The sequence below is a fragment of the Ixodes scapularis genome, unplaced genomic scaffold (genome assembly GCF_016920785.2).
Source record: "Ixodes scapularis isolate PalLabHiFi unplaced genomic scaffold, ASM1692078v2 PGA_scaffold9__187_contigs__length_104089568, whole genome shotgun sequence".
Taxonomy (NCBI): Eukaryota; Metazoa; Arthropoda; class Arachnida; order Ixodida; family Ixodidae; genus Ixodes; species Ixodes scapularis.
In genome coordinates, this window is record NW_024609884.1 from 43909209 (window position 1) to 43935499 (window position 26291).

At 46.3% G+C, this 26291-nt stretch overlaps 1 protein-coding gene across 1 annotated transcript in view; it reads right to left on the minus strand.

Moving 5' to 3' along the window:
• LOC115310083 (protein APCDD1) overlaps window positions 1–26291 on the minus strand; it is a 207899-nt gene that overhangs the window by 152050 nt on the left and 29558 nt on the right. Inside the window, exon 2 of the mRNA XM_040220428.2 lies at window positions 12216–12348. Within this exon, the coding sequence (XP_040076362.2) occupies window positions 12216–12348 (133 nt within the window). The remainder of the gene's footprint in view (window positions 1–12215; window positions 12349–26291) is intronic.

The window sequence follows — 26291 nt, forward strand, 5'->3', positions numbered from 1 at the left end:
CAATGATGTTCACTTTCTCTTGGCATAGTGGAAATTCCCCCTTTTTTTTGTATTTTCTGTGGAAGTGCTCAAACACAGATACACGCACCCGCATTGGCAAAAGAGTAGTTTCAAAAATAGGCTTTACTGCAAAGTTTTTTTGGTTTTTTTTTTTAGTTTTATAATGCTACGGAAAGGGGTGTCGTAAGTGTTTGGGACGTGAAGGGGCGACGGAAATTGTTTGTGTTGCGCTTATCATTCCAGTCGTCTGCTCGAACTTTTTTACATTCGAAGTTGCTTGTGTCCTGTTTTATCAATGGCTGTCGTTCACAGATTTGATCGAGCCTCCTTACGATGGTCGATATAAAAACAAGACATATCGAAGTGAAAGTCTTCCTCTGTGAAAAAGCACCTCGACGTGAATCTGCTGAGATAAGCCTTGCACCCTCACGGTGCTGCTGCAATGAGGTAAAGTATTGTGCTTTGGCCAGGATTGCTTCGCACGCCTGGCTGAAACTCTGCTTGCGGTGCCAGTAAGATGAGCCAAAGTTTGTGCTGAAGTGTAATTTACATGCATGGTATACTCAGGAACGTTAAGGAAGGAATTCCTGGCGGCAGACTGAACACGACTCCACAAAGATTCTTGACGGCGCATAAATGAAACAAAATTAGAACAGTCAGAGCTGAAAAGAAAGTAAGACAAACGAGAAGTCGAATTCAGTCGAAATGTTTTTATGGAATTAGATACTGCCTATTAGACAAAACCAAACAGCTGAGGCTTCCCAGCTTATTGCTGCTGCTTCGCGTGTGGTGAGTTGTGACTCAATGTGCGTCAAGATCTTGTGAAGTCGCTGCTCAGTCTGAGGAGATGCCAGCTACAGATACTCACTTTTGTCAGCATTACGGTAATTCCTGATTAAATCCATAAGCATAAAAATACCTGCTGTGAAAATGAGCATAAATGCGGACTCAATTTGGTGGATGAAGATTGTGACATTTTTTACCGTACGTGGAAGGTTAGCGTGTAGGTATTGGACCTGGCCACTGGGTACTAGACAAGGGCGATCTTAATTGTTCCACTGAAATTCCAATCACGAAACATGCCATGAAAGTAATTAAGGATTGCAAGAAGAAAGTCTTAATCAGAATATACATGATAAGGTATATTTGGGAGACCTACCTGATGTTTCCGAATGCCAAGACGGAAATTACAATATCTTAATCCCTCCGTCTAATATGGATGAAGAGCAATTCAAAGCAAACAGTATGTGCGTACGTGTGCTGTGCCGATTGCTCTCATTGTTTTTGTACTCCCTCAAAGATGTAATTGCAAAGGAAGAACTGATCTCCATGATCCTTTTACAAGGCTAACATCAGCAGGTCCATGTTGAGGTGTTTTATAAAAAGAAAACGTTCGTTATGATATATCTTCTTTTTATGTCTGTCGGCTATCGTATGGAGACTCGACCAAATCTGCGAACATCAGTCATTGTTAAACTAACACAAGAAGGTTCCAGTGTAAAAAGCTGGAATAGTTAGGCGTCTGGAATGCTAGCCACAACACCAGGTCTACCGTTTGTAGATATCATTTTGTTTTAACAACCGTTAGGATTGAGTCGGTGCACTTTTCGGGAGGAAAAGAACGTGACCAACCGAAGAACAGATGAGGAATAAAAATATTATATATACTAAATTGAGATAAAGAACAGTATGCACCCCGACTCAAGTGTCTTAACTTTAAATAATAATAATAATAATAATAATAATAATAATAAAACATGCATTGAGAGTAAAGCCAGAACAGCGGAAGGGTTAGGTGCAGACTTTTCTTAATGGGCGCGCGTCCACATAACCATCTCCCCTTCCGTCTCTCCAACACCATTAAAAAAAAAATGACAGAACGAGGACGCCAGACGAGTTGCCCCGACCGAAGGGCTCATCAGAACACGGGAAGACCATCCTCGATTTACTGGTGGAATACATTAGACCTGGTATCCATCAACTCATCTACTCAGGATAACTCAGCCCAGGCGATTCTTTGATAAAAATAAATACATCTTTTAGCTCACTCCCTCCGTCGCCCCTTCATCTCCCAAACACGTCTGACCCGCCCTGCCCTTAGCATTTGAAGGCTAACAAACTTTGCAGTATTCCCAACTTGCGAAACTACCTTTTTGCCGATTCGGGTGGATGCATGTGTGTTTAAGCATGCACTTCTACAGAAAATGAAACAAGAATGGGGCTATAACAGTATATACTTTGTTGAGTCAAATCAAAACGCCCACATCCACACGCATTTTGGATTTCAAATAAAACCGCCCACGTACTGCACGATTAATAGGACCTGAATAACCCTATCCGGCCTCTTTCTGCGCCTGCGGTCCCCAAAAGCTCTATTGTCTCTCAGTTTACCAAATAGGTTCAAGTACGGGACCTGAACTTTGCATTCCATTCCTAGTTTCGGACGACAGCTCTGTAAAAAACTGGCAGGTACGCCTAAGAAGCTTGTGACGCCCGATGCCTATGCACGTTATATATTTCTCAAAGGTGCACCACGATGGCATTCAATCCTCACAATTAATGTGGCAGACACTGCGGAGCGCCAAACGACAGCCCATCACTGGGCGCGACAGGCCGGCCTCGCGGACGCGTCAAAAAGAACAATGGGGGCGAAGGACTCCTCGGGAGCAGGACAACTGCACTCGACGCAGTACCCGCTGCTTCTAGTTTCCCGGACCGCCACACTCAATTTGATACAGGTCTCTTATTTGTCTCTTAAGTGTTCGCTCAATCGACAAATGTCGAGCGTGGCTCCGGAGAGCCGCGCCGGTTTGTCGGCTATTCTTCGCTATTAAGAGCCGCTACCGCAACAAATGGCGCTTGTCGGAAATCGACCGAAGACAGTCGGGGAGTGGACAATAGGGAAACACACTTTCGCGATGATGTTTCTGTCAAATAAAAGTGTCGATCACATTCTTGGGACCCTCTTTAGTTCTTTGGGACACGAATTTTCTCGTCGGAAGAGAAATTCACGCTCGTTGGCTTTGTGAATCCCTAATAGTTCTCAATTAACGCTGCGGTGAAACTTCAGTTCGAATTCAACCATAAGAATTTTGTAACTCATACGTCCCCCGAGGTTCGTTAGCCAAGTAACCTGCCCGAGACGGGCTTCGCAGAGTTAAGGCCTGTTCACACATGCAGCGGAGCGCTACAAGCATAGCGCATACCTCGCGCTAAGCGCGTGCTGACGGAAGCGTTCACCAGCTTTGTATCGCACCGTCAAGACTGTTGCTCATGGCAGACGATACGTAGCTGACGGCACGTGAGGAGCGCTACATCAGCGCTTCGCTGCATGTGAGAACCGGCTTTTATAGAGACCGGTGAAACGGTTCAAACGCATTGGCGGTGGCAACGCGCTCGAACGGTGCCTGCGCACAGAGCTGGCTTCGCGACAGTTAAATCGGACAAACAGTCAACTGGATACCTTGGGGGAGATTCCGATAAACGCACAGGCAGGAGCTTAGGGCTTTGATACTTATATTTCTAATAAACCCTAACCCCCCCACCCCACGCACCCGCAACGTTCCCCGGCGATAGCTCTCTAGGCCCAAAAAACGTCTTTTTAAATTACCTTATTATCCGAGCTTTCTAAAAATCCAAACACGTTAATTAAAAAAAAAAAAAAAGTCGTAAGTTGTCCTTGTTTATTGGCAAAATATTAAATAAAATCTGTTTAAAAAAAATTAAAACACACACGGACGCTAGCCGTTACGTGGTCATAGCGTGAAGGCCAAAAGTCGAGCGATGTGTTATTTAAACAAGGTTTTTGCGAGCCACAATAGGTATTATGGTCGCCTCACTGCAACTGCCATCTTTAGTCTTTCAGTAGTCTACAGACCCGACAGACACGAACCAAAAAGTTTGGCTAACCACTGCAAATATCGGCGTTAAACTACTGATTTTAACGTCCCGGTTAATAAAAATTAACTCGTAACCGTACATACAAAGCTTAAATTGCGGGAACGTTCACTACATTAAAAACGTCGACTCTTTTTGCTTCTTATTAGTTAATGTTTGGAAACGTAAGGCATAAGTTGGATGCTGGTAGCGGCTTGCCTTCCCTGGGCCATCTATCAGAGCATCGTTCACTTCAACATCACCTCGTTCGTCTATGCAATTAAAGAAAAAGAAGAAAACAAAATCACAGCCAGACACACGCGGATGTTGGTCCAGACATATAATTCATCAATTCTGATCCTCGTATTTTTATTTCGAACTGTTTCTTAGCACATCGCCTTTGAATGCCCAGAACGTATCGATACGGAAGAGGGCTTTAGCAGGGTATTCCAAACACCCGGTGGCAATTTATAGTGCCCCTTCATCTTGCTTAGTACAAGGAAGAAGCACAAACCGCACGCTGCCTTTAACACACGGGCAAAAGAAATGCCCCATGAAGAAAAGAAAAAAAGACAGGTAGATAACAAAATTTCCTTCCCTTAAACTTCCGACGAAGAAGATAACAAAAGAGGTAGGAGCACACCTTAATTAGTGGCCGTTAATCGCCCATAATCAACACCGAAGTCTGACAAAAATTTGCTAGCCCTTCGCAAACTCAGACTGCAATATTTCTTCAGCCCGCCCAACTCTGTCTTGGTCATTTTTTTTTGTTTTTTTTTCTTTTCTTGTAGTTCCACCTAATCGAGCGTAACCGAGAAGAAAAGAAACGCCTTGTTCTTCAGATTATGTTCCTATTTGAATCGCTATATTGCATTCTGGAGCGTAGTGCACTTGCGTACCTTCTTTTTTTAATATTCGTTTCGTTCCTGCTCTTACAACTGACATGGTATTTTGCTTCAGTTAATTAAAGCCCCTACTATTTCCTAATTGTTACTCTAATGATTATCGGGAGCAGTGCCCCCTATTAACAGGCAAAGATAAATGGAACGCAATGACGACGGATCGAGCTTGGGATTTCAATGAGACAGCCAACATAGATCACGTGAAAGAGACATATTTTTCTTTTCAATTAGTTTTAGAGCATTGTTCGTGGCGCACGCACGAATGTGGGGACATTTTCTGCAATCCGGACATGCTGCAAGTTCTTCGAGGATCCACGCAGAGTGAGCGTGCGACGCCTACAATCTAAACCGCCTTCAGTTTACATGCGAGCAACATGAGAGTGGGCGCTGAGCATGCGCACAAGCTTGACAATTAAAGCAAGGCCACACTTGTACCGCTAATTTGGAAACAGTGCCGACGTTTACTGGCGCGAGATGTGACAATAGGGCGTTCTTCGGTGAAGAGCAAAAGTATACTAATTTTAAACTTAAATGACAGCAAAGGTACAAGGGCACTAGGAAACCCGCGTTGTAAACGGTGCTGAGAACAAAAAGACAAAAAGTAATGAAATACGTTACTCATTACCTGCAAATAAAAGGGACGCGTTGCCGACCTACGTTACACGAAAATAAAAGGAAAGCGTTGCGATTATAGATACAAAGTAACACGCGTTACTTTTGCGTTACTCTTTATTTATGAATTAGGCCGTGTCACTGTTTTGACGTCACAGGTATGCATAAGTGGCATAGTTCAAGAAACAATTGTCCATGCAGAAATTTAACATAATTACTTTATCTGTATTACATTTTCCCCTGAATACGCAAAGAAAAACGCGAAAAATGCAAGAATTCATGTGACTTGGTACCTAGAAATACGAAAAATATTGAAGTGTAATTTTTTTTTAAGTTCTGAGAAGATGTAACGCGTAACGTAACTACGTTACCGGTAATCCAAATAAGTAACGTAAGCGAGTACGTTACTACGGTCGAAAAAGAAGTAACGCGTTACCGCCAACACTTTATGTGACGTAAAGACTTAAGCCGGGGCCACACTGCTCATACATCATACCAGAGAGCGTCTGCAAACTCGAGTCACCGCAAAATCCGTGGTTCGGATGCCGCGTGCCAAGTTTCCTCCTTGAACTCATTGCCACGCGGCATTCGAAGCACGGATCTCGCGGTGACTCGCATTCGAATCTGTATGCAGACTGTCTTTTGTATGATGTATACGAACATTGTGACCCCGGCTTTAGGAAGCATTTGATCTCTTCCACAAAATACGAAGTGTCGCTGAATATCCAATGCGCCGAAGTGCATTGGGCATTACATAGTGTGCGGGTTGCGGGGAGGGGGGGGGGGCATATTTTTGTGGGTGCCAGTCTTAAAAAAAGGGGCTGACAAATATGGTGCTTTCTTGTTGCAACGACAGGGCCGGCTTGCTCATCTCGCGGCCGCGGCCGCGGTTGCGGCCAAGAGGGATATTTATGACACGTGGCCAGCTATATGGGGAGATGGAAGTACCTAGCGTCCTTGCCTAATGGCAGAGAAATCCGTGTCGCCTTCAGCGCAAAATTTGAATTTTGCTCGCGGAAACTGACCGCAGAGGCTTGCAATTTGAGTCCAATTAACCACAGCCTTACACTTTAGGAGCAACAGGTAAAGTTTCGGCCGGTGAAGGTCAATATGAGCCGAAATAAAAGAAAAATTATGCGAGACAAAAACAGTGGCGTTACATTTATATATCAGTGCCAGGGACGCAGCTTCCGCCCTCTGATGTAGTCGAGTGGAAACAAAGCGGGGTCTCGTCATCACGGCATGAAAGTTGCGGGTGTAAATTGCGGCACAGTGCATTTTTTCTGTTTTTTTTATATAAATTTATATTTTGGGCGTGTGTCCTACTTTTTAACCGTGATCCTTTTTACAAATCATCCACTGCATGACTGCGCCGTGCACTGTTCTTATTGTTTGTCCCACCTGTTGAATCCACACACCGAAAAAAAAAGACGAACCTAAGTTGATGCGCTAATACAATCGTTCCATTATGTTCATTAAGGGGGTACAGAACGAAAATGAAAATATACGGAAACCTTTCTGAAATGGGTGAAATATGACCTATGATTTCCGTGAATGACAATCGCACGTTCGCATTTTGAGCGGATGGCTAGGTATATTTTTCCTTTCAAGTGTCTGATTCTAGCGAGCGCTTCGAAATCGGTCATCGAGGCATGCGATGGGTTATGGGAACTTCGTCGCAATCGTGACATCAGGCTCCTCAGCACAGCCAAAGTCTGGCGGCGTAATTATGAGCGCGAGCGCCGTCACGCAGTGGCTTTTGCGTGTTACAACCTCGCGTTTTGGAGTGGTGGAGGACTGCACAGGTGCACGACGACCGTCGTGGCGTATTCATTTCGGCCCCTGTAGTCCGCGGTGCGTTCCGTCATGATCTATGAGCTCGAGAGCGACGAGGATTTCGACTACCAAAGGGACTCGGAAGATGTATGCCAGGGACGAGTAGTCACTCTCGCACATGGTGACCGACAGGCGATTCGGGCTATAGAACCGTGCGAACCATCCGACAGACCGACCGTTCGCCCGACAAAATCTGAAGAGGGTCAGGGTCGCCAAGAAATGCCTCGCATTCAATCATGATTTGCCGACCTGGAGGTGTGCGCTACTATGTGTTTTATTAACAGCGTGCTAACTTACCAGTTTGTTTCGCTTTTCGTGCGGATCGCTGAGCTCTGTTATTAATCTTTTCTTGGAAAAAATATTCGGCACAACCCCTAGTAGCGATCAAATAATCTTGGTAAGAAGACCCAGACTCCTGAGGACATGACAGTGGGTCGCATTTTATAGTCCTTATCACGAAAGTGGTCACCGTATAAGCGATCGGTTTTCACCGGCGCCCAGATAAAAGACGACGGACGCGGGAGACGGATTCACGAGCTTCGGAGTTCCCTATCGTTCGTAAAACCGTGTGTCGGCGTCTCGGAGTTCAGCACGCTGTTGCTGCAGCCCAAACACCGGAACAACTGGTCGGCACTAAACAATCGCACGCCGCGCGAGCAAGCGCGAGCCACCTATTCAGCGTGGCCAACTGGCCAACTCGCCAATTTTACGTGCTTTACCTTGACTCTTCGCGGTTGCGTTTACGGCTAGGGTATCTCTATGAGTACGGTTTACTGCCGAGGATGGCGCCACTGTGGGAGGTGCAACACGTCACGATCCCACAACAAAGCTTCGGCCCCCCAATCACCAGGTGCAAGTGGGAAATCATTTTATTCGTTTTAACATTACTTTTTTTTTTTTTGCGTTTACAAACGAGAGACTGGTGTTGTTCAGATGCTGATGCGACGTGGTATATACCTAAGCAATAAAAGGAGCCCTAAAATTTCGTTCCCGTTCTCCTTTGAAAGGAAGCCAAGACAACAGCATCGGTATGACTTGTCTACAAACGAGGCTGAAACGAGCATCCTTTCCCTAGCCGCTACAATTTCACGTGTTTCTAAATATACAAGACGCTTGGTACGTTCAAGTCCACCAGGAGCATATTTAGTACTATAACACACTGTAGTTCTGTCAACCCAAAAATTAAAAAGAAAGAAAAAAAAAAGTTGAGATATGGTGCGATTTGAACCCAAAACTTTCACGCCGCGATGAAAAGTCTCGCGGCTATGTTCCTATTCGACGGCGATTAGCGGCGCTGGCGCAGATATATAAATGTAACGCCCCTGCTCTTGTCTCGCGTCATTTTTTTTTTTTTTTTTTTTGCGGCTCATATTGACTTTTTCGGCCGTAAGTTTACTTGCCGCCTTTAAAGTATAAGGCTGCGGTTAATTGGACTCGAATTGCAAGCCTCTGCGGTCAGTTTCTGCGAGCAAAATTCAACTTTTGCGCTGGAGGCGACACGGATTTCTCTGTCATTAGGCAGGCACGCTAGGTACTTCCATGTTCCTATGGAGCTGGTCACGTAGCATAAAAATCCCCCTTGGCCGCAACCGCGGACGCAGCCGCGAGATGAGCAAACCGGCCCTGAAGGATGGTACGTTGGTACAGGGTATTGTAGCGACGCCATTTACCTCGGAGAATTTGGAGGCGGAGTCCCTTTCTGGGGTTTTTATGTTACAAGAGACTACTGTGCTGTAGAAGTAGTTTCACAACTATAGGGTCGCGCTCCTAGCCCCATATGTGCTCGGTGTCAGTGGTGTCAATGTATGGTCTTCATCCGCAATCGCCGTAGAAAGCAGTGAATCTAAGAAGACACGTGTTTACACAGTTGTGCTGACTCTATGGAGTGTTCGAGGGATATTGGCCTCAAGCTTCATGTAGACAAAGAAAACAGAGCAGCGTACGATTAAAAGAGCCGATACGGTGTTTTTGTTCATCAAGGAAAATGCGCGTGGAGATGTCAGTTTATGAAATCATGCGTGTGCTAATCCTTCGGTGATCCCCTGTGCCAATTGCCAGCTATAATTTAGTATCTCAAATAGTGTATAAAACTTTTACTGAAACGGAGTTCACGTCTATCGGTGGCTATTTCGAACGGTAGCGACCTTTAACACCAAACAGATGTTAAGAAAAAAAAATGGCAATGCGGAAAAACACGCGATTTTCTTTTTTAATAGATCGAACGCAAGGAATTAGATATATTCTTTTTATTTGGTTGCCTGAACCTGTCTCGTTGCATGTATGATGTTTCTTGAAGCGCAGCTTCGCCTGTGGCCTTTATCTAAGTGCATATCAGCTCTGTAGTACAACCAGTGTTGTGGGCGTTACAGAGAAAAGGTATTGAAATACGTTACTCGTTAGTTGCAAAATAAAGGAACGCGTTACCGACCTACGTTACAAAAAAAAATAAGAACGCGTGACCGTTACCGTTACAGATAAAAAGTGACGTCCGCTACTTTTGCGTTACTTTTTATTTATAAATAAACGGTAACAGCGTTTTTTTTTTTTTTTCGACAGCGTTTTTTTACACTGGGACAAACGGCGCGAGCGTTGGGGTTTTTCTAAAGTGAGACTGACTTTTTGCGTGGGGAAAAGACAGGCCAAATCGAAGACATCCTGGATCATTTCAGCCTAAATACCGACGACCAGTTCGCTCTTTCCACTTTTCCCCCACTTCCTCCTCTTCCCCCTTCCACCCTGTCTACCGTTGCCTGTTTCCTTCTTCCCCATGGTGAGGAGGATATTCTGCCTTGCAGAATCTTGAGTCTGGTCGTCGGCCTTTAAATCCAGACGCAGCCGATGCTACGAGCTAATGGGACCAATCAGACAGCGTCAAAAGCGCAACTCACTGGGCCTTTTTTTGTTTATGATTGGTTCAGCAATAATAGAACACGTACCGAAACAGGGCGAACACCGTCATAGCGATTTTTTGAAGTGTTGGGAAGAATGTGTAACGAGTCACGTAACTACGTTATCCGTTACTTAAAATAAGTAACGCAAGCACTTTACACGTTACTGTTTTGAAAATGTAACAAATACGTTACTAAGTTACATAAAATGTAACGCGTTACCTGTAACGCCGTTACTTGTAAGATGTTACTGCCAACACCAAGTGCAACACGCCTCAAACATATCCGTAACAGTTGAACAGTCGAGTTGATTTTCTGTGCCTTATGTTGGCACATCGATCTGTCAAAATAATAATTTGGACACGCCTGATCGGTGTTCTTCCATAAATACTTTGAATCCGAAGCTCTAGTTATAGTATAGGTCACAGATAACGCGAACTGCAGCATTATCGCGGACCATACGAATTTGAGTTTACTCGAAAGATTCCAACTCGAGCGTCCCCTTTCATATCGTACGTGAGAGTACCTAAGGCTGTGCGCCCAAACGGAGCCCAAGATTTTAATTATACACGCGGGCGCAAAAAGCTTCATCCAAATAAGCTCGCTTTGGACGTCAGACATTGAGCGCGTTGACTGATAACACGATGAAAGACGTAATGAAAAACAGATTCAATTACGAAGACACATAGTGTTCATTCCACGTATCCCCTCACCCCCTTTTTTTCCCGTGGCGTTACTCTCTTCGTTTCTCGAAGATTCATCCTTCGCCCAGACATTATTTTCCAATTCCTGCAAACGCGTTTCAAGGCGCCCGAGTTCCGCGCCTCGCACTAGTTGCGAGTTCCGCGCCTTACTTAGTCATCTGGCGGCAATTTTCGCCGTGTCGCTCCACCACCAAAGCGAGAAGGCTTACCGAGGGAGAAGCCGACGCTCTTTAATACAGGGTCATCAATCCTACATTAGATGCAAGACTCCTCAAACTTTCTCCCGCGACTCCGCTTCCCTTATTAGGGCACGCTGTGGCACGCGTCATTTGTGACCCCCCACCCCCGCAATCCCTGCACGCACGCACTATTTTACACGCTCACGAACACGCACATACTTTCTGAGCGCGTGGGACAGACAGGTCGCCGGGTACGCGCGCCTTTCTCCCTCCCCAGCGACCCCAGGGACCAAACGTGGCGAAAGTGGCCTCGGAAGACCACAGCGGGTCGTCAGGGGTTTCCCTAGAAGGAGCTAGGGCGTCCCCTTTTCGGCTCATTAAGGCGCAAGAGAAGAGCCAAGTATGTCTGACTCGTTCCACTGACAGAAAAGGACGCTCGTGCAAAACGCAGCCGGCTGCCGCTCCCTATCACAATGCGGGTCGGCAAGCGCTCGCTCGGCGCGTCGATATACATCGGGGGACGGCCGTTAAAATGGGAGACCCTCGGTTCCCCTGGCGCCAGCGTCATCAATCACGGGAGCGACTATGAGCCCAATAGGAAAGTGTGTTCGAGCCAAGTTGCCGGCGATGACGCATCTGTGCAGTCTCGGCGACGTCGTCTCCAGTCGAGACTCGCTTTCGGGTTCGCCGGGTTGGCGTCGATCGTCGCGCGGAGGGCTTGTTTTCACTGGGTTCTTGCCATTACGGTGCGCCTCCGACCATTACCGTTCTGCCCCGACTCGCCGAGACAAAAACGACGTAAAACGAATATTATATTGATCTGGAAAAAGGAAGATCGCGCACGGCGAAATCCCCGTAGGGAATGCAACACAACGCACGCGTGTCGCCGTTTCGCCGGTTCTGCGTTTACCAATTTCCCATTTAATCGTGTATTTTTAAAAAAAAAAACAGCTAATTTATCGGGCTTTAGGATTTCATCCGCACCCTAAAGGCGCCAGGTATTTTGAGGATTAATCATTAATATTCACTGGCTCCACGTAACGCCGCCACATATCTCAAATGAAAAGAATACAGATTACACGTAACGGCTAATGACGTTACGTGATTACAAATGAATACAGATTACACGTAACGGCTAATGACGAACACCAGATACTCTCTCCACGGGTGTCGTACAGACAAGGCCGCGAGAGAAAGCGAGTTCTTAAGAGTACGTACCCTTGAGAGACCCATGTTCCCCCGAGCTTGGGTTCGGACGGCGAGGTCTCGGCATGCTGGTTCCGGGCGAACTCCCTGGCCCATCGGAGGCAGCGGCCGTGGCCGTCTTCGCCGAAAGCCGTTCCCAGGATACCTGTACACATTGGACATATGCGGCGATCAATGTGACGCCTAAAGCTCTTTGCGCGACTTACTGCACTGTCGTCCTCTACAAGAGAGCATGACACAGGTTTCTGCCTTACAGTCCTTTCCGTAGTCGAGCAATCGGTCACCACGACCACAGAAAACATAACGTGCTACTTAAATCAACTACTCCTGAAAAAAGAACAAAAAACAACAACATTACTGCATTACTGTCACCTTTGCAGGCTGAAGAGAGCACTCGCATTGCTTATGCGTTCATTTAAGTGACCGTCATTGAGTCGAGAGAAAAGGCACAGCTTTTACAACTCTTCTAGTAACACTTCAATGCTACAGTGTGATAGGACGGGGTATTAAATGAATAGATTGAATACAATTAATTCATCGGAAATTGTTCATTTACATTTTCTTTTTTTTTTTATTGAGAGGGTATTAAATGTGTTGCCATGGTGAGGTAGTTACGTAAATGTTTCGTCGGAATTCTGCTTCTAAATGTGACTTTAGGAAAATACCAAAGAAGGAACAATAAACTTCGAAACGCAGTCCTCCACACAGTAAAGCAGTAATTTCTGATATTCAAGCATTGTCCATGAAAGACAAATTATAGATTAGTTGGCGTGTTCATTCAAAGATTTGATGCACCGTTTAGAAACAGGACCCACAGGCTCAGTTTTACTCAGAACCCGTGTACGGCGAATCCCAGCAATAAGCACTATGATATTTTTTCCCCAATGTAGGAAAACACCAAAAGGGACATTGGGATGTAACGTAAATCAAGATAAAATACTAAAGATTTCGGAAAATTGACAGGACGAACCGAAAATATAAAAATAAGCATACAAAAAACGTACAGTACATTCGAAGTGTTCAGTAGTCGATGACAACATATAGCTTTCAAAAATCGAGTCTAAATATTTCTTCAACGTGGTCGTCGCCATCTTGAATGGTGGGCGGTGCAACATTGCTTTGTTCTTGCCACGCCTTGGAAGATGTTCTTGTTTTACTACGAATTACTGAGTCGCCTAATGCCCGTGTCCCACTGGAGCGACAGACAGAAACAAACGACAGCGACAAGCCTCAAACTAGAGTCTTTCACGATTTGAGAGGCTTTGTAGAACAAAGGAGGCTATGCTCAAACACGAGCATCATGCATGCGATGGTATCTTTGGCAGGCAGTCGCTCGTGCTTACTTCAAGAGCACCGAACGACTAAACGCGTGCCAAAGGTATTATCGCAAGCATGCTGTATGGGTTTCAGGCTTGTCGCTGTCTTTTGTTTCTGTCTGTCGCTCTAGTGGGACACGGGCATAAAGCAACAAACAAAAACAACCGACACTGTCAAGCCTCAAGCACGTGCGGCTTGCACGAGGAGGTACCTTGGGCAGGCTCGAAATTTCTCGGTGCTCGTGAAGTAGGCTGCAGTGATTTCAAGCCAGGGTTCGGCAGAGATACACTAGAATGTAGTTGGAAATACTAATACTAGGATCCATGACGTAGACAGCTAAATATGATACCAAAATATATATGTACAAAAGTATCGCGATACGTATCAGAAATACATTTAAAGAATAGAAAAGTATTTGGAAGTGCAAATAGAGGAATACATTTTACCGGAGCAGTAATACTCACATACATTTATTTTTAAATATTCTGTGGTGTGAACGCTTGTATTAGCGGCAAAAAGTTATTTTTTCGTAAAACAAAAATGAAACAACTTTTATGCTACATATTTTATCTTTTCATATGCAAGCAATACAAGACAAAAGTAAACGTGCGACTTTGTTGCTACACGCGGCTACATTTTATGAGAAGTAGCTTTTTAGATAGCTCGTCGGTGAGCCGCTCCCGATTTAGGCCAAGAGTCATGATAGCGACCGAGATTAAGCGTTCCACAAGTGTCAACGAACGCGGGCTTATATTAAAACCAACGAAGCCCGACTTCACAGTGGGGAAGTTTCAAACAATGCAAATATTGTTTTTTTGGTTTCTATGTATATAAAGACCTCACTTGGAGGTGGTAAAAAGTAGGCTTCGTTGACAGGCTTTCTACTTCTGAGGCAAAAAACGACTCCATTAGTGAAAACAAAAAATCATACTAACCGTGAGGTAAAGATTTATGTTATACTTGGAGGTTCTCGAGCCCGAAATAATTTTCGCATAAAATTATCGTTTTCCGCTATACATAAAGCTCTGGGAACTAAGCGAGTCTTCAGTATGTCGGAAGTACTTTCCATCCAGAATGCAGTGCAGTTCTCCTTTAGATATATTGCACGCCTTCGAAGCAATATCACATGAACCTCTAAATTTGTTTACCACCTACCCAAATATCCCTGAAACGTCAGCATCATCTAGTATCATGTCGGTAGCTTTGGTTCCTTTTCTGCAGTAACTTCAAAATGCCGCCTTGGAATGAAATGATGTTGTTTTATCTGATGATATGAAAGAAGAAAAATTACGCCTGCCCTAGTAAATGGGGCTGGGCGTGCAATGTACAGTTGTAAAGCTCGTACTCAGAGTGCCTTCAACATTTTGATTTTACAAAAAATAGTTGCCGAACTGAAGCACCGCATAAGACATAAGTTATCTTCGGAAAATAGAGAAGGGACTCACCAATGTCGGGGCCATAATGTTCGAAACGAATCTTGGTCTCCTAGGTAACAAAACCTGAAGGCCCCATATACTGTACTTTCTACTCCTCTGAAGCACGTAAGAAGGAAGGAAACAATCTACTGAGCTTTTGTGTGGGGGTCACCGATTTCTCGAACATTGTAATGAGATTCGTTGGCCCGAGATTATAACGCGATACCAGGAATACACCGAAACTTTATTCCGATACTGAAATACAGATACTAATTGAAAAATGGTATCGCGATACAGAAATGTAAATACCAGAAGTAGCGATACTGCCGAATCCTGTTTCAAGTCTGCCAAATATACGTTCGCGTGCGTGCTGGCCGATCCTGAGGTTTGTCCGTGTCGGTGGTTTCTGTCTAGTGCAGGGGTGACCAAACTGCGGCTCTTCGCAGGTTCAAGCGTGGCTCGCAGCTCTCTGGTAAGCGTGCCCCCCTTCCCCTCCCGTGTCTCCAAAATAAAACAAGTTCTAGCATTCAGGAAAAAAAAAAATTCACAGTCTTGACATTTTTTTACTAAACAACGTGCACATTGAGCTTTTTGAAACGTAGGTGTGTCCAGTGACCCTGTTTTTCTTTATTGTACTAGAAAGAATTTCGAACCGTATACGCATACCGGGCGTCAGGGGCAGTGGCTGCTAACTAGCAAACTATGCATTATTATTATTTTTTTTTTTTTTTGCGGTTGAAGAAACGTTTTGCTGTTTGGTGCTATTAGGTGTTGTCGTGAATTATACTTGTCTTCTTTGGAAAGGACTGTTACCTCCAGATCGCTCCTTGTCCAAAGTAGCCGCCCCCACCACTTTTTTTTTTTATTTTTTTCTGCGGCTCTCTGAACTTTTGTAGTTTTGTTTGCAGCTCTAACCTCATGTCGCTCTGGTCATCCCTGGTCTAGTAGGACTAGTCCCACTAGACCAGACCTAGTGGGGCTAGTGATGACGTCACGAAAGGGGGGGGGGGGGGGGGGGGGGCGCAGGCCTTATTAATTATTTGTTCCAAGTTGTAAAGTTTTGCTGGTTATTTTATTTAATTTTTGTATCGCTTGCCGGATATATGAATTAAGTGGCTAAGAATGACGGTAACTGAAAAAGAAGGCTGTAATATGGAGATTTAGCAAACCGTTACCGTGTTCCGCGTACGGCACTATACCGGGAGCCTATGACGCATGATTTTAAGCGCGCGCCCGGGCGATACCGTGACCGTGGCGGGCCTGCTTAAAAGCATGCTTCAAAGGCTCCAGTAATGCAGAGCGCGGAACACGGTAACGGTTTGCTAAAAGACCCCAATAAGAGCAGTTACCGCGAACGTAATTCAGTTAACTTAAACTGCAGTCACCAACACGCCGGTTGAAAAATAAAAGAAACCTTTATTGGCCTAAGAAAAAACAATTCGTGAAATATATATATATATATATATATATATATATATATATATATATATATATATATATATATATATATATATATATATATATATTCTTTTTTTTTTTCAGCACGTATTTATGCGATGGCGCGTCGTTTTCGTCGATGTGCCGGGCGAAACGTGAAAGATCGGGAGCAGCCTCCGTGATCCTTTCGGGCCTTCGCTGACAACAACAAAGCGAAGAGGAGGTGCCCCGCTGAAGTGACCTTCCTTTTTTGGAAATCGGTTTCCTCGCTGGAGTTCCTCTATGCGCCTCAAACATTTCTTCCTCAGTTCGTCCACTTCACCTGACGTGCAGACGCGAGCGCGTTCTGTCCCCTTTTTCACGCGCCAGGTTGAAGCATCCCGGCAGAAACCGAGAGAATAAAATAGGGGAACGTCTCTTGAAAACACAAAATTGCATCGTTCCACAATATTTCCACGTTTGTATGCATGGAGGTGTTGAAAGAACAAGAAAAAAAAAACGCGAAATGGAATAGCCTCTTCTTCCTATTGGAAGGAGTGGCCATTCTTTCTGTCCCTGTCAGTTCCGGAAAAGTATGTACATGAAAACATTAAAGCATCAGACGTAAACAACCTGTCATTTCAGGGTGGGTTTGAGTCCTCGTGTGGTATTTCTAGTTCGATCGTCCAAGTGGTGTTTGGGAACATGCTCAGTTTGCAACACTTCACGGCTTTCGAGCGTTCTCAAATGCTCGCAAAACTTTCTTCGTGAGCAGGATATCTTACGATACGATCTTAAAAAAGAAAAAAAAAACGCGTGTCTATTGTTCCCGAAGGTGAATCAACGTGGTTGAAAATTCGAAGGAAAAGAGCGAGATTGCGGTGCTCGATCGCATAGGAACAATTTTATGATATTTTGCACCAAACGTCATCTCGGGGTTTGGAATCATGAGGGTATTGAACTTCGGTTACTATTTTGAAGACATGGAAGACATGGCGTACTTTTAAACTGTTAAGATTCCGTTACAGTGACTTAGCGAACCACGGGGACAACGACGCTTGTACAGCCAAAGCGTGTTCAAAGCAGCTCACGCTTGCTGCAGTTCATATTGAAGTGCGGGGAAATACACACGTATAATGCCCGCGCTTATCGGCAGACTCTCAAATAAAACAACGATGCAAGAAATAAAAAACAAACCGACAACTTAAATCCGCGAGACGTTTCTGGTTATGGAATTCAAAAAACTCTTCTGTTCATTTAATTTTTTTTTTTCTCGTAGAGTGGATAGAAGAAAGAAAAAATAACTCGAATATCCAACCATCTCTCGGTGCGACGCAAAATAAGCAACTCTGGAATAACAAAGGCGGAGGCCACAACCGTCAGACACTTTGAAACATTAACGGCTCAGTGACACAAACGTGCGCGTCCTCTGCAGAGAAAGCCCCCTTTTTACCGGGAAGGAAAGTGCATCAAAACGGAGCTCCGAGGGCTCAGCAGTAGCGGCCGAAGCCCGGAGAACTCAACATGAGCTCTTAAAATCAGGCGCGCCTCTTTCCCGAAGATCCGCTCTTCAATAATCCGAACGGTAGCTTTTCGGTCGCCGGGCGCACCGCGCGACAAACTCGTGTAACCGTCGCTCGCCGCTTTTCTTTTTCGTTCTGGCAATAGCGGAGAGGCCCACAGACTGCTAAGCCCTCGGCGGTCGACTCGGAGGCGTCCGCCGCGTGAACTGGCTCCTGCTGCTGGGGGCCTCGGGGATCGGTCATCCCGGCGGACGCGGCAGGTGTCGTGTTGCTCGCCCCATTAATCACGACAATAAGCGAGCGACGAGCCGCCGCGACGCCTCCTCTTCCCCCCCGACTCGAAGCCGCCGACACAGACCAACGTGTTTCGCATTCCTCCGGGCTAACCCGATCTCCGGGACGAATCGATGGTAGCCCGCGGGCTCACTTTTCCTCAGCTGGACGCGGCTCGCACAACGGATGGCTTTCCTTTCGGACGACAACCAGGCTCGGCGAGCGAGGGAGGCAAAGTGTCGAGCCGAGCGTCCACTTTTTTTGTTTGTTCTCTTTTGCGTCGCAAGTTCACCGCCCTTGATTTAAGGGACGGCCGGCAGCGATGTCTCTTTCTTCGCGCCTGCTCTGTCCAGACGCTATAGCTTATGGACAGAAGAGGAGAGAGTGTGTGCCATTTCGGAGGTGACGCAGCTGGCACGAGAGGAGAGGGGTGAGGCAGGCGACGGGGCAGAGGGGACGGGCTAAGCGAGAGAATCGAGACGTTCCTTGTACTTAGGGGTTATGTGTTTTCACGTAAAATTGTAACGCCCACTCGCCCCTAACACTCCCTTCATTTCGGGAGGACTCTGATACGCGAGATGATGGTGGCAAAGCTCGGAACGCTTCCCGTTAGTCTCGGTAAAGAGACTCGGGTCAGCAGTGGTCCTAAAAGGAGACCACTCCATAGTCGGTGAGAGGAGGTTAAGAATGCAGTGACGCGTGTCCCTCAAAGGGATTTATATAACTTCGCCAGCCAATCGCGTTCACTTACCGTCGTTCAACATGGCAGAGTGCTCTGTTCCACCTTGCGATGAAGCGCGGACGACAAGCCATCAAAACCAATTTCAATGCCGTGTCAGTGCCACGTGATCGATCCGTGGGGTTCAAAGACAAGCCATATATACATTCACGGCGGTGGATTGGCTGGAATGGCTAGTAGTGGCCGCTGGGGTCCAGGTGAAAAGGAGTATAGGAACTTAAGATTGTTTGATGCGCATAACGTTCCGCAGCTTGTTTTCTGATTTTCACGTACCCGGGTTAACGTTTCGCAAAATCTTCATTGTATCCGCGTTCATTCGCGGTAGTTTCTGCGCTAAGACGCGGGAATCCAGCGGCGTTGTCACTAAAGGCTCTGTTATACTCCGACGTAACGCGCGCGCAAGCGAACGCTGGCCGAAGTCGGCTACGTCACGTCGGTCACGCCGCGCGCGTTAAAAATTCGACCTCTCTATACTCCGGCGGCCCTGGCGACTCCCGCGGCGCGCGTCGGTGGGTCGCCAGCGCGGCGCATGCGCAGAATCTGGCTACGAGGACGCGTTTCCTGCGAGAGTGCGCCATTTCCGGTTCCTTTTCGCTTCGAATAGCAGACGAGAATTCTCGCGCTTCTTGAGCGCCAAGTTCGAGCGATGGCGTGGACGTACCTTGCCCGACGAAAACTCGCGCTTGCACTGTTGGTGCACCGCCTGTGCCGCAAGCGTAGGTGGTAAATGTTTATACCCTACATCTTTGACAAGCGCACGGTCTCGTGTCGTCCTCACCTGTGTTCCTCGTGTCGTAGAAACACAGGTGAGGACGAATTCCCTCGATCAGCTTCTCGACCCCCGACCGAGTCCGATTCTTCGAACATGGCGCCACACGAAGTGCTCCCGTCGTCTGCTATTGCTCGTATTCGCCGCGCTTCCCGTCCGAGGGCTGCCGGGAGCCAGCGCGTGATGCATCCTGGTCCGGCGTCGCCGGCGCGGCCGGCGCGGAATACGGCATGCTCCATTTTGGCGTCGAGGTGGTCAGGCTGCGTCGAACGCCGCCGGTCGCGTCGGTTACGCCACGACGCCGGAGTATAGAGCGTCGGGTTTTCGCCGACGTGACGTCGCTGTGACGCGCTCGCGCGCGCGCACGCGTTACGTCGGAGTATAACAGAGCCTTAAGGAAGGGTGCAGTGTGCGTGGTGGAGCATCCATTGCGCATCACTTGACGCGGGCCGCTCTTTTTTTTTTTTTTCGTGCATTTTCCGCTAATTCTTACCTAATGTTACGTTGCGTTATCAGCTCTTGTTATCAATGGTTTCTTCGAGGTAGCATGAAAATACTGCGGTGAGAACCATCAAAGCGGTACGCTGCGTACGTCGTGCTCTCATTTGACGCCGCCACTGCCAAGCCGCGTTACTGGACGCCCTCTGCTTTGTGTCGAGTAAATAAATAGAGGACGCTCACTGAAATGACGCCTTCAAACTAGTATTTCTTCATCTGAGAAACACCCTTGCCACGTATCGTCGTCGCAATTAGTCACGCGGTAGGGTAGATTAGTAGTGAAGGCCCCGTCCAATCCCGCATGAAGGCGTCATGAAACGGAGTCGTCATCGTGTCCTGTCATTACCCAACTCTCGTTGAGGTAGAAAATCGAAAGAACAACGATTTCGTCTCGCTCAATCAGCAGCGAGATTCGCTTCCTCCGCTTCCGCATGAAGCCGATGTCGAGGAGCCGACGACGTGGTATCTTCTCGAAGTCGGGGGGACTTGAAGCCGGAGCATAACGCGTGTGGACAGCACTTCTACTCTATTCTCAAAGTTTCTAACCTCGGAAGATTGACAAGGGTCCCTGCTTCAACGCCAAAGTCCGATAAAAAAAAATCTAATTAGGGATGCATTCTTTGGTTGTTACAGAGGTCAGTCTAATCATATTATTCCGCTCGCTACTGTTCCGGTTTAGAGTATTTACACCATTCAAATATTTACAAATCTACTGTCCTGCTTACCATCTCCACAGCCTAGCACGCGCGTGTACGTCACTTTGAAAAGCGAGCCATACGAACTAGCCCTGAAAATGGCCCCGGCCAGGAGCTCTCTGTTGGACGGTGTGCACATCGTGTGCACCATTCGGGATTTTAACAAAGAAGAGAAGGCAGCGTTTTTTATGATCCCGCATATTTCTGTTTTATAAATATGTATTCAATTATAATGGCCTTTCCCTATATCGTGACACTTTTGAGTGAGTATATTATGTTTTTATTCGTAAGTATGGAAAATTGATGACCATACAATTTTTAATTCCCATAAACAACGAATTTCACAGTACTTCAAATTTAACAAAAGTCAACTCCGACAAATAAAAAAAAACGCGTTTACAGTTCAATTAAAAATAAATTCCTAGAACACAACATCCTACGATTTGGGGTGGATTTAGAGGGGAAGAATGATGTTCTCCCCCCCCCCCCCCCCCCCCTTCTAGCCCAAGCTTCATGTCCAATATATACCCAGGCGTGGCCAACTGCATTTCCGATTTTAACAAAACTAGCCGTCTCTTCGGTTTATTAAGGTAAGCGTACAAAGTGCAGATAAAAATACCCCAACCCGTCGCGCAGGTACGTTGAGTCGAGGCACTTCAAAATTCCTGTCATAGCGTAATTAATGAGCTGCCTGTCGCTGCTTCGAATGTTAACAAAACACGCAAGGATGGCGGCAGGTAAAAAGGCAAAAAAAGGCGGCTTTTGGGGAAGGAGGGAGAGAGCGACGGGGAAGGCGGCGAACGAATCGGGGCAAAAAAGAAGGAGCAAGCCCGGTTGTCAAAGCCGAACGAACGAAGCGAAAAACAAAACGCGGGCAGGAAAAAGCGAGGGCGTGGAGGAGGGTCACTCTGGTCGCTGGTATTAGCAGCCAGCCACAAATCGACCAGAGCGGTTAATCAATGGCCTCTCTCGATAACTAGCCGCAGGGGTCTTTCTTATCGTGTCGGGAAATTTCGGACCGCTAAGTGAAATCCACACAAGAGCTTTCGATTAGATAACTGACATGGCCCCTTTGTGCGCGCGTACCATTCGAATCTTCCCGCTCCGTTTTCTCTCTCTCTCTCTCTCCTTTTTGCCGAAGTGAGCATATTTCATTACAGTCCGCAGGCGCCTTCCGGCGACTGGAATGTCTAGGCGTCATTAGCGAGAACCCGCCCCATATGCTTGTCTCCGGACGGCCCAACAAAAACACGCAGCTCGACGAGACTGCATCGGGCATCGCAATGTCCCTTCATTTATCACAGCGTGCCAGAGCATTCGCAACGACGAGGGCTTTGGATCGACAGATGGGCGCTTAGCCGAATCTCTGCCGATTAATAAAAAATATATATATACATGGATTCGCGGCTTTGAGTTGGTCCTTTCAGTGCTGTATAGAGCAGGTCCTCTTTATTCTAAACAGATGTTCAACGATTACGCGCTGTAGGTTCGGAAAAGGGTCGCACTGTGCGCGTCCTCGCGCAACGGGGAACACTGTAACAAATGCGAGGTCGCGGTGGCAGATTTTATTACTACTTTTTGTGTGTGTGTGTGTGTGTTAGCAAAAGGTCGATGTTTGCAAAGCCTAAAGCTCAGTAAGATTTAAAGACGCGAGACAAACAACTTATGGTATTTTTGTTTTTCAAATAAACTAAGTAAAAAATAATAGGATCATAAGTACATAACTTACGCGACTGAAGATTTTCCCATAAAAAAAATGCACTGAACCAGCTCCTAGGCTTCTTGCAGTTGTTCGTGCAAAAAATTATATATATAATATTGTTTTGTTTCTATGCTCCCGCCCCGTCACCCAAGTAGTATAATGGGAATAAATCGCAGACAAGTTGTTTCACCCCACAAAACACGAGGTTATTTATTAATTGTACCGTCAAAACACAAACATAAATTATATGACCTGAGTGTAACACTTCCCTTTGATTAAATTCCCAATACATTACACCCCCTTTTTAAACTTGCCATATATATTTCCGGCTAAATATCGAAGGTTGAAGGGCATCAAATAGTCATACGTGAATAGTAATTTCAAAATTTTAAGAATGGAAAAGGAAACACTAAATAAACGTAATTCTGGAATAATTTATGAACAAATTCGCTTTGAGCATCAAATCAAATGTTTTGTACAGGTTATACGTTTTAGACATGCACAGCATTTATAGTATTATCTGATGAAATTTTGGATTAGTTTCAAAATCTTCTCTTTTACCATTTTGCATATGTGCCTACTTTTACCAGCTATACTAAATTAGCGCTGCGACAGTAAAAAAAAATTTAGATAAAAAAAACACAGCTGAAAGCTTTAAAGCCCTTCCTAAGTAAGAGCCAGTGAATCGCACGAGTAAACTGATGAAGTGAATTTTATAAAAACATGCATTCGATTATTGGCTGTGTCCTCAGACAGTGTTACATATACATACGGGTGGTAAGTAAATTATGGAGTTTACGTAAAAATAAAAAGTGCAACACAGTTGCACCATACCAAGTAAACAGAGCTGGGAAATTCCTTCGCTAAATCCCACAGTTGAATTCACACGAAAAACATTAACTATGACACACGCGGTGTGTCAGGATACTCCAACGCTCCCTATATAGATGTATAACTTTTACAGTTCTCTTGTTTTATTTTTCAGTAGAAAAATGAGTCGGCACATAACACACAACACGTAAAACATAAAACGCACAGTTCCCTACCCGACACACACGCGTGCGTACCCTTCCGGTCTAAAGCCAGTCATTTTCCCCCCACAACTCGCTGCGCTGCGGGGGAGCAGAAGAGCAAGAAGCCGCCAGCCGTAGATGATATGCGAGATCGCGCATGCTCTCTATTAATGAAATATCAGAAGCAGCTGTCGAAAAAATCCCCGCTTAAAAGCAGTTTTCCTTCGACGTTGAGACGCGGCTCTTTCGTGGCTACGTGCGGTTGCTATCAGCCTGAATCTCACTCCGATAAAGAAAAGAGACAGACTACTAGAATCGTTTTCCCCTGCTTCTCGAGAGGTAGGTACGACAAGACAAGCAATGCATGATTCTACTGCGCCTCAAGAGCACTGTGCAGCGCTATGGGAGACACAGACTCGAACCTAAAGCATGCTGCACAGCTACACTCGCAAGCCCGTTCCTTCGATAGCACTGCTGCGTGCACCTTGTGAGATAGCGTACAACGTGCAGTACGCAATAAAAGGCACCCACCGTGGGCTTCGAGGAAGCTGCGCCAACCATGCGAATCACGCAGAGCAGATTTTCTGCTCTGCGAATGTCGCTTTCCTGTCGAGCGCCTGTGACATGGGAGAAGCGCGCTCCAAAGTGACCTGGCCATCCCGCCCATACTTCAAACACTGGAATAATTTTTCCTCTTCTAAAGTTTGTCTATCCTTAGTAAAAATGTTCAGTACCATTCTATTAGAATTATTAACTTAAAGTTTATAGTACGCACATCGCCCACCATACGGACTCACCCAACAAAGCAGCCTGGGTTATCAGTGACGGAGCAGAATGTAGCATGGATGGATGGATGGATGAATACGGCTGAGCCCTTTGGATCGGGCGGTAGCTTACGCCACCTAGCCATTTTGTTTTACCATTTAAGCTTAGAATATTTAAATGTGAAATCTATATTCACTCCGCAGTGCAAAGAAAGTGAGGCTATGAAACCCCCTTGCTATCAGTGGATAAGAAAATACCTAGTTTTCTCTCGATTTCTGCCACCATTCACTTAATCTTTGCTTAGTAATCTCTACAGTCTTGAAATCCACTCTCCCTTCGCTGTCTCTAAAACCCAATGACTTTATTAAATCTATGTTGTCTTCGGTAGGCATAGGGTGAAGCCCTTTACAGTAGAGTATCAAGTGATCAGCCGTCTCGTCCTCCTCTCCACAAGCAGTGCACACTGTATCAATTTCCTGGTACTTCACTCTGTATGTTCTGGTTCGCAGAACACCCGTTCTTGCCTCAAACAGCAATGAGCTTCCCCTAGAATTGTCATAAATGCTTTCTTTGGCAATAACTCTTTTGTTTAATCTATAGCTTTCCAGAGCCGTCTTTGTCTGCATTCCCTCTAGCCACCAATCTCTTTCTGTGGCCTTAACTTTCTTCTTAACTGAGACTTGCTCTTCCGTATCTTCGCTATAGCCCAAAAACTTTCCTCTTAATTTCCTAGTGCGCTGCTAGGAGGGAGGGAATCAGGACGCACTTAGGCACAAATGGCGCTGCACTCACATCAGAGTCATATTAACCAAAAATCACACAGAAACGTTTACAACCACGGAAATAAGTGCACGCTTAAAACTCGTCCTCAAATCCCCCCCCCCCCCCTCTCTTTTATAAAAAAAAAGAAATAAGAAATAGCACAGCATAGAAACAACGCTTTCTGGGCATCCGGAGCGACACAGGTGCGATACACGTCTAGAGCTGTATTTTACCGTAACATTACGTGCGCGAGACCAATCTTTTGTTTTTAACTTTTACTTTTAATACCAAACTAGGGAGCCAGACTAGCAGAACTCGCTGCAGTTCACAACCCTCTCCGTTCTCCGACCCACGACTCCCTCCCAGACAAGCAAATAAACACGGGGTACGGACTCAAGCGTCGAAACTTGGGTAGAAAACGGAGAGGAAAGCTAGCTTCCCAATACACTTGGATTCCGCTGATCCCACCTCCTCCCTCCCAACCCAATCCGAAGAGCGGCGGGAACGGGCGGCAAATGAACAGAAGGGGGGAAACTCTCGGCCAGTCTACAGTCAACAGTCAGCCCCGTATATTGATTGGCGCCGATGAGAAAAGGGGGCGGGTTGGGGGGGGAGCGGGGGTGTCGTAGTGCCGGGAGAGTTCCTAGCGTACTCCAGAATCAGTACGGGGACACGCACGCCAAAGCGACCGTTCGAATCCCAGCCTCCGGCCAAGTCGGATCGAACCTACGCGCCTGGGGATTCCACGTCGGTCGGGCAGAGAGAACGTCGGCCCACGAGGCGCCCCGGCGTCCTTCTGCGCCACCCCGATCCGCCGGGCGCCGTCCCATTTGTCGTCTCGCCGCTCCACGCAACAAATGGAGCGCGAAGAAACGAAACAAAAAATGCACAAAAACGAAAACTAACCCCCGGAAATTTTGAGCAGCGCGTCATCGAGCCTTCGAGGGTCGGATCTTGTTGCTTCACTCTTCTCTATACACCGACCGCTCTGCGTGTGTTCGTGCGTCTCCGGGCTTCGGACGGCACGTTTAATCCGCCCCAAGGACAGGCTTCATTTACCTGTCCCGGTGTTCCTTATTGGCCCTTCACTTTTGTTCCTCGAGGGGCCTCGGGCGCGGCTGCCTCTTCGAAAAGGAAGCTCAGGATGTCGCCGCCTCGGCAGCTCCGACGCGCTTATCGCCAAATCACTGCGTTGCTCGGC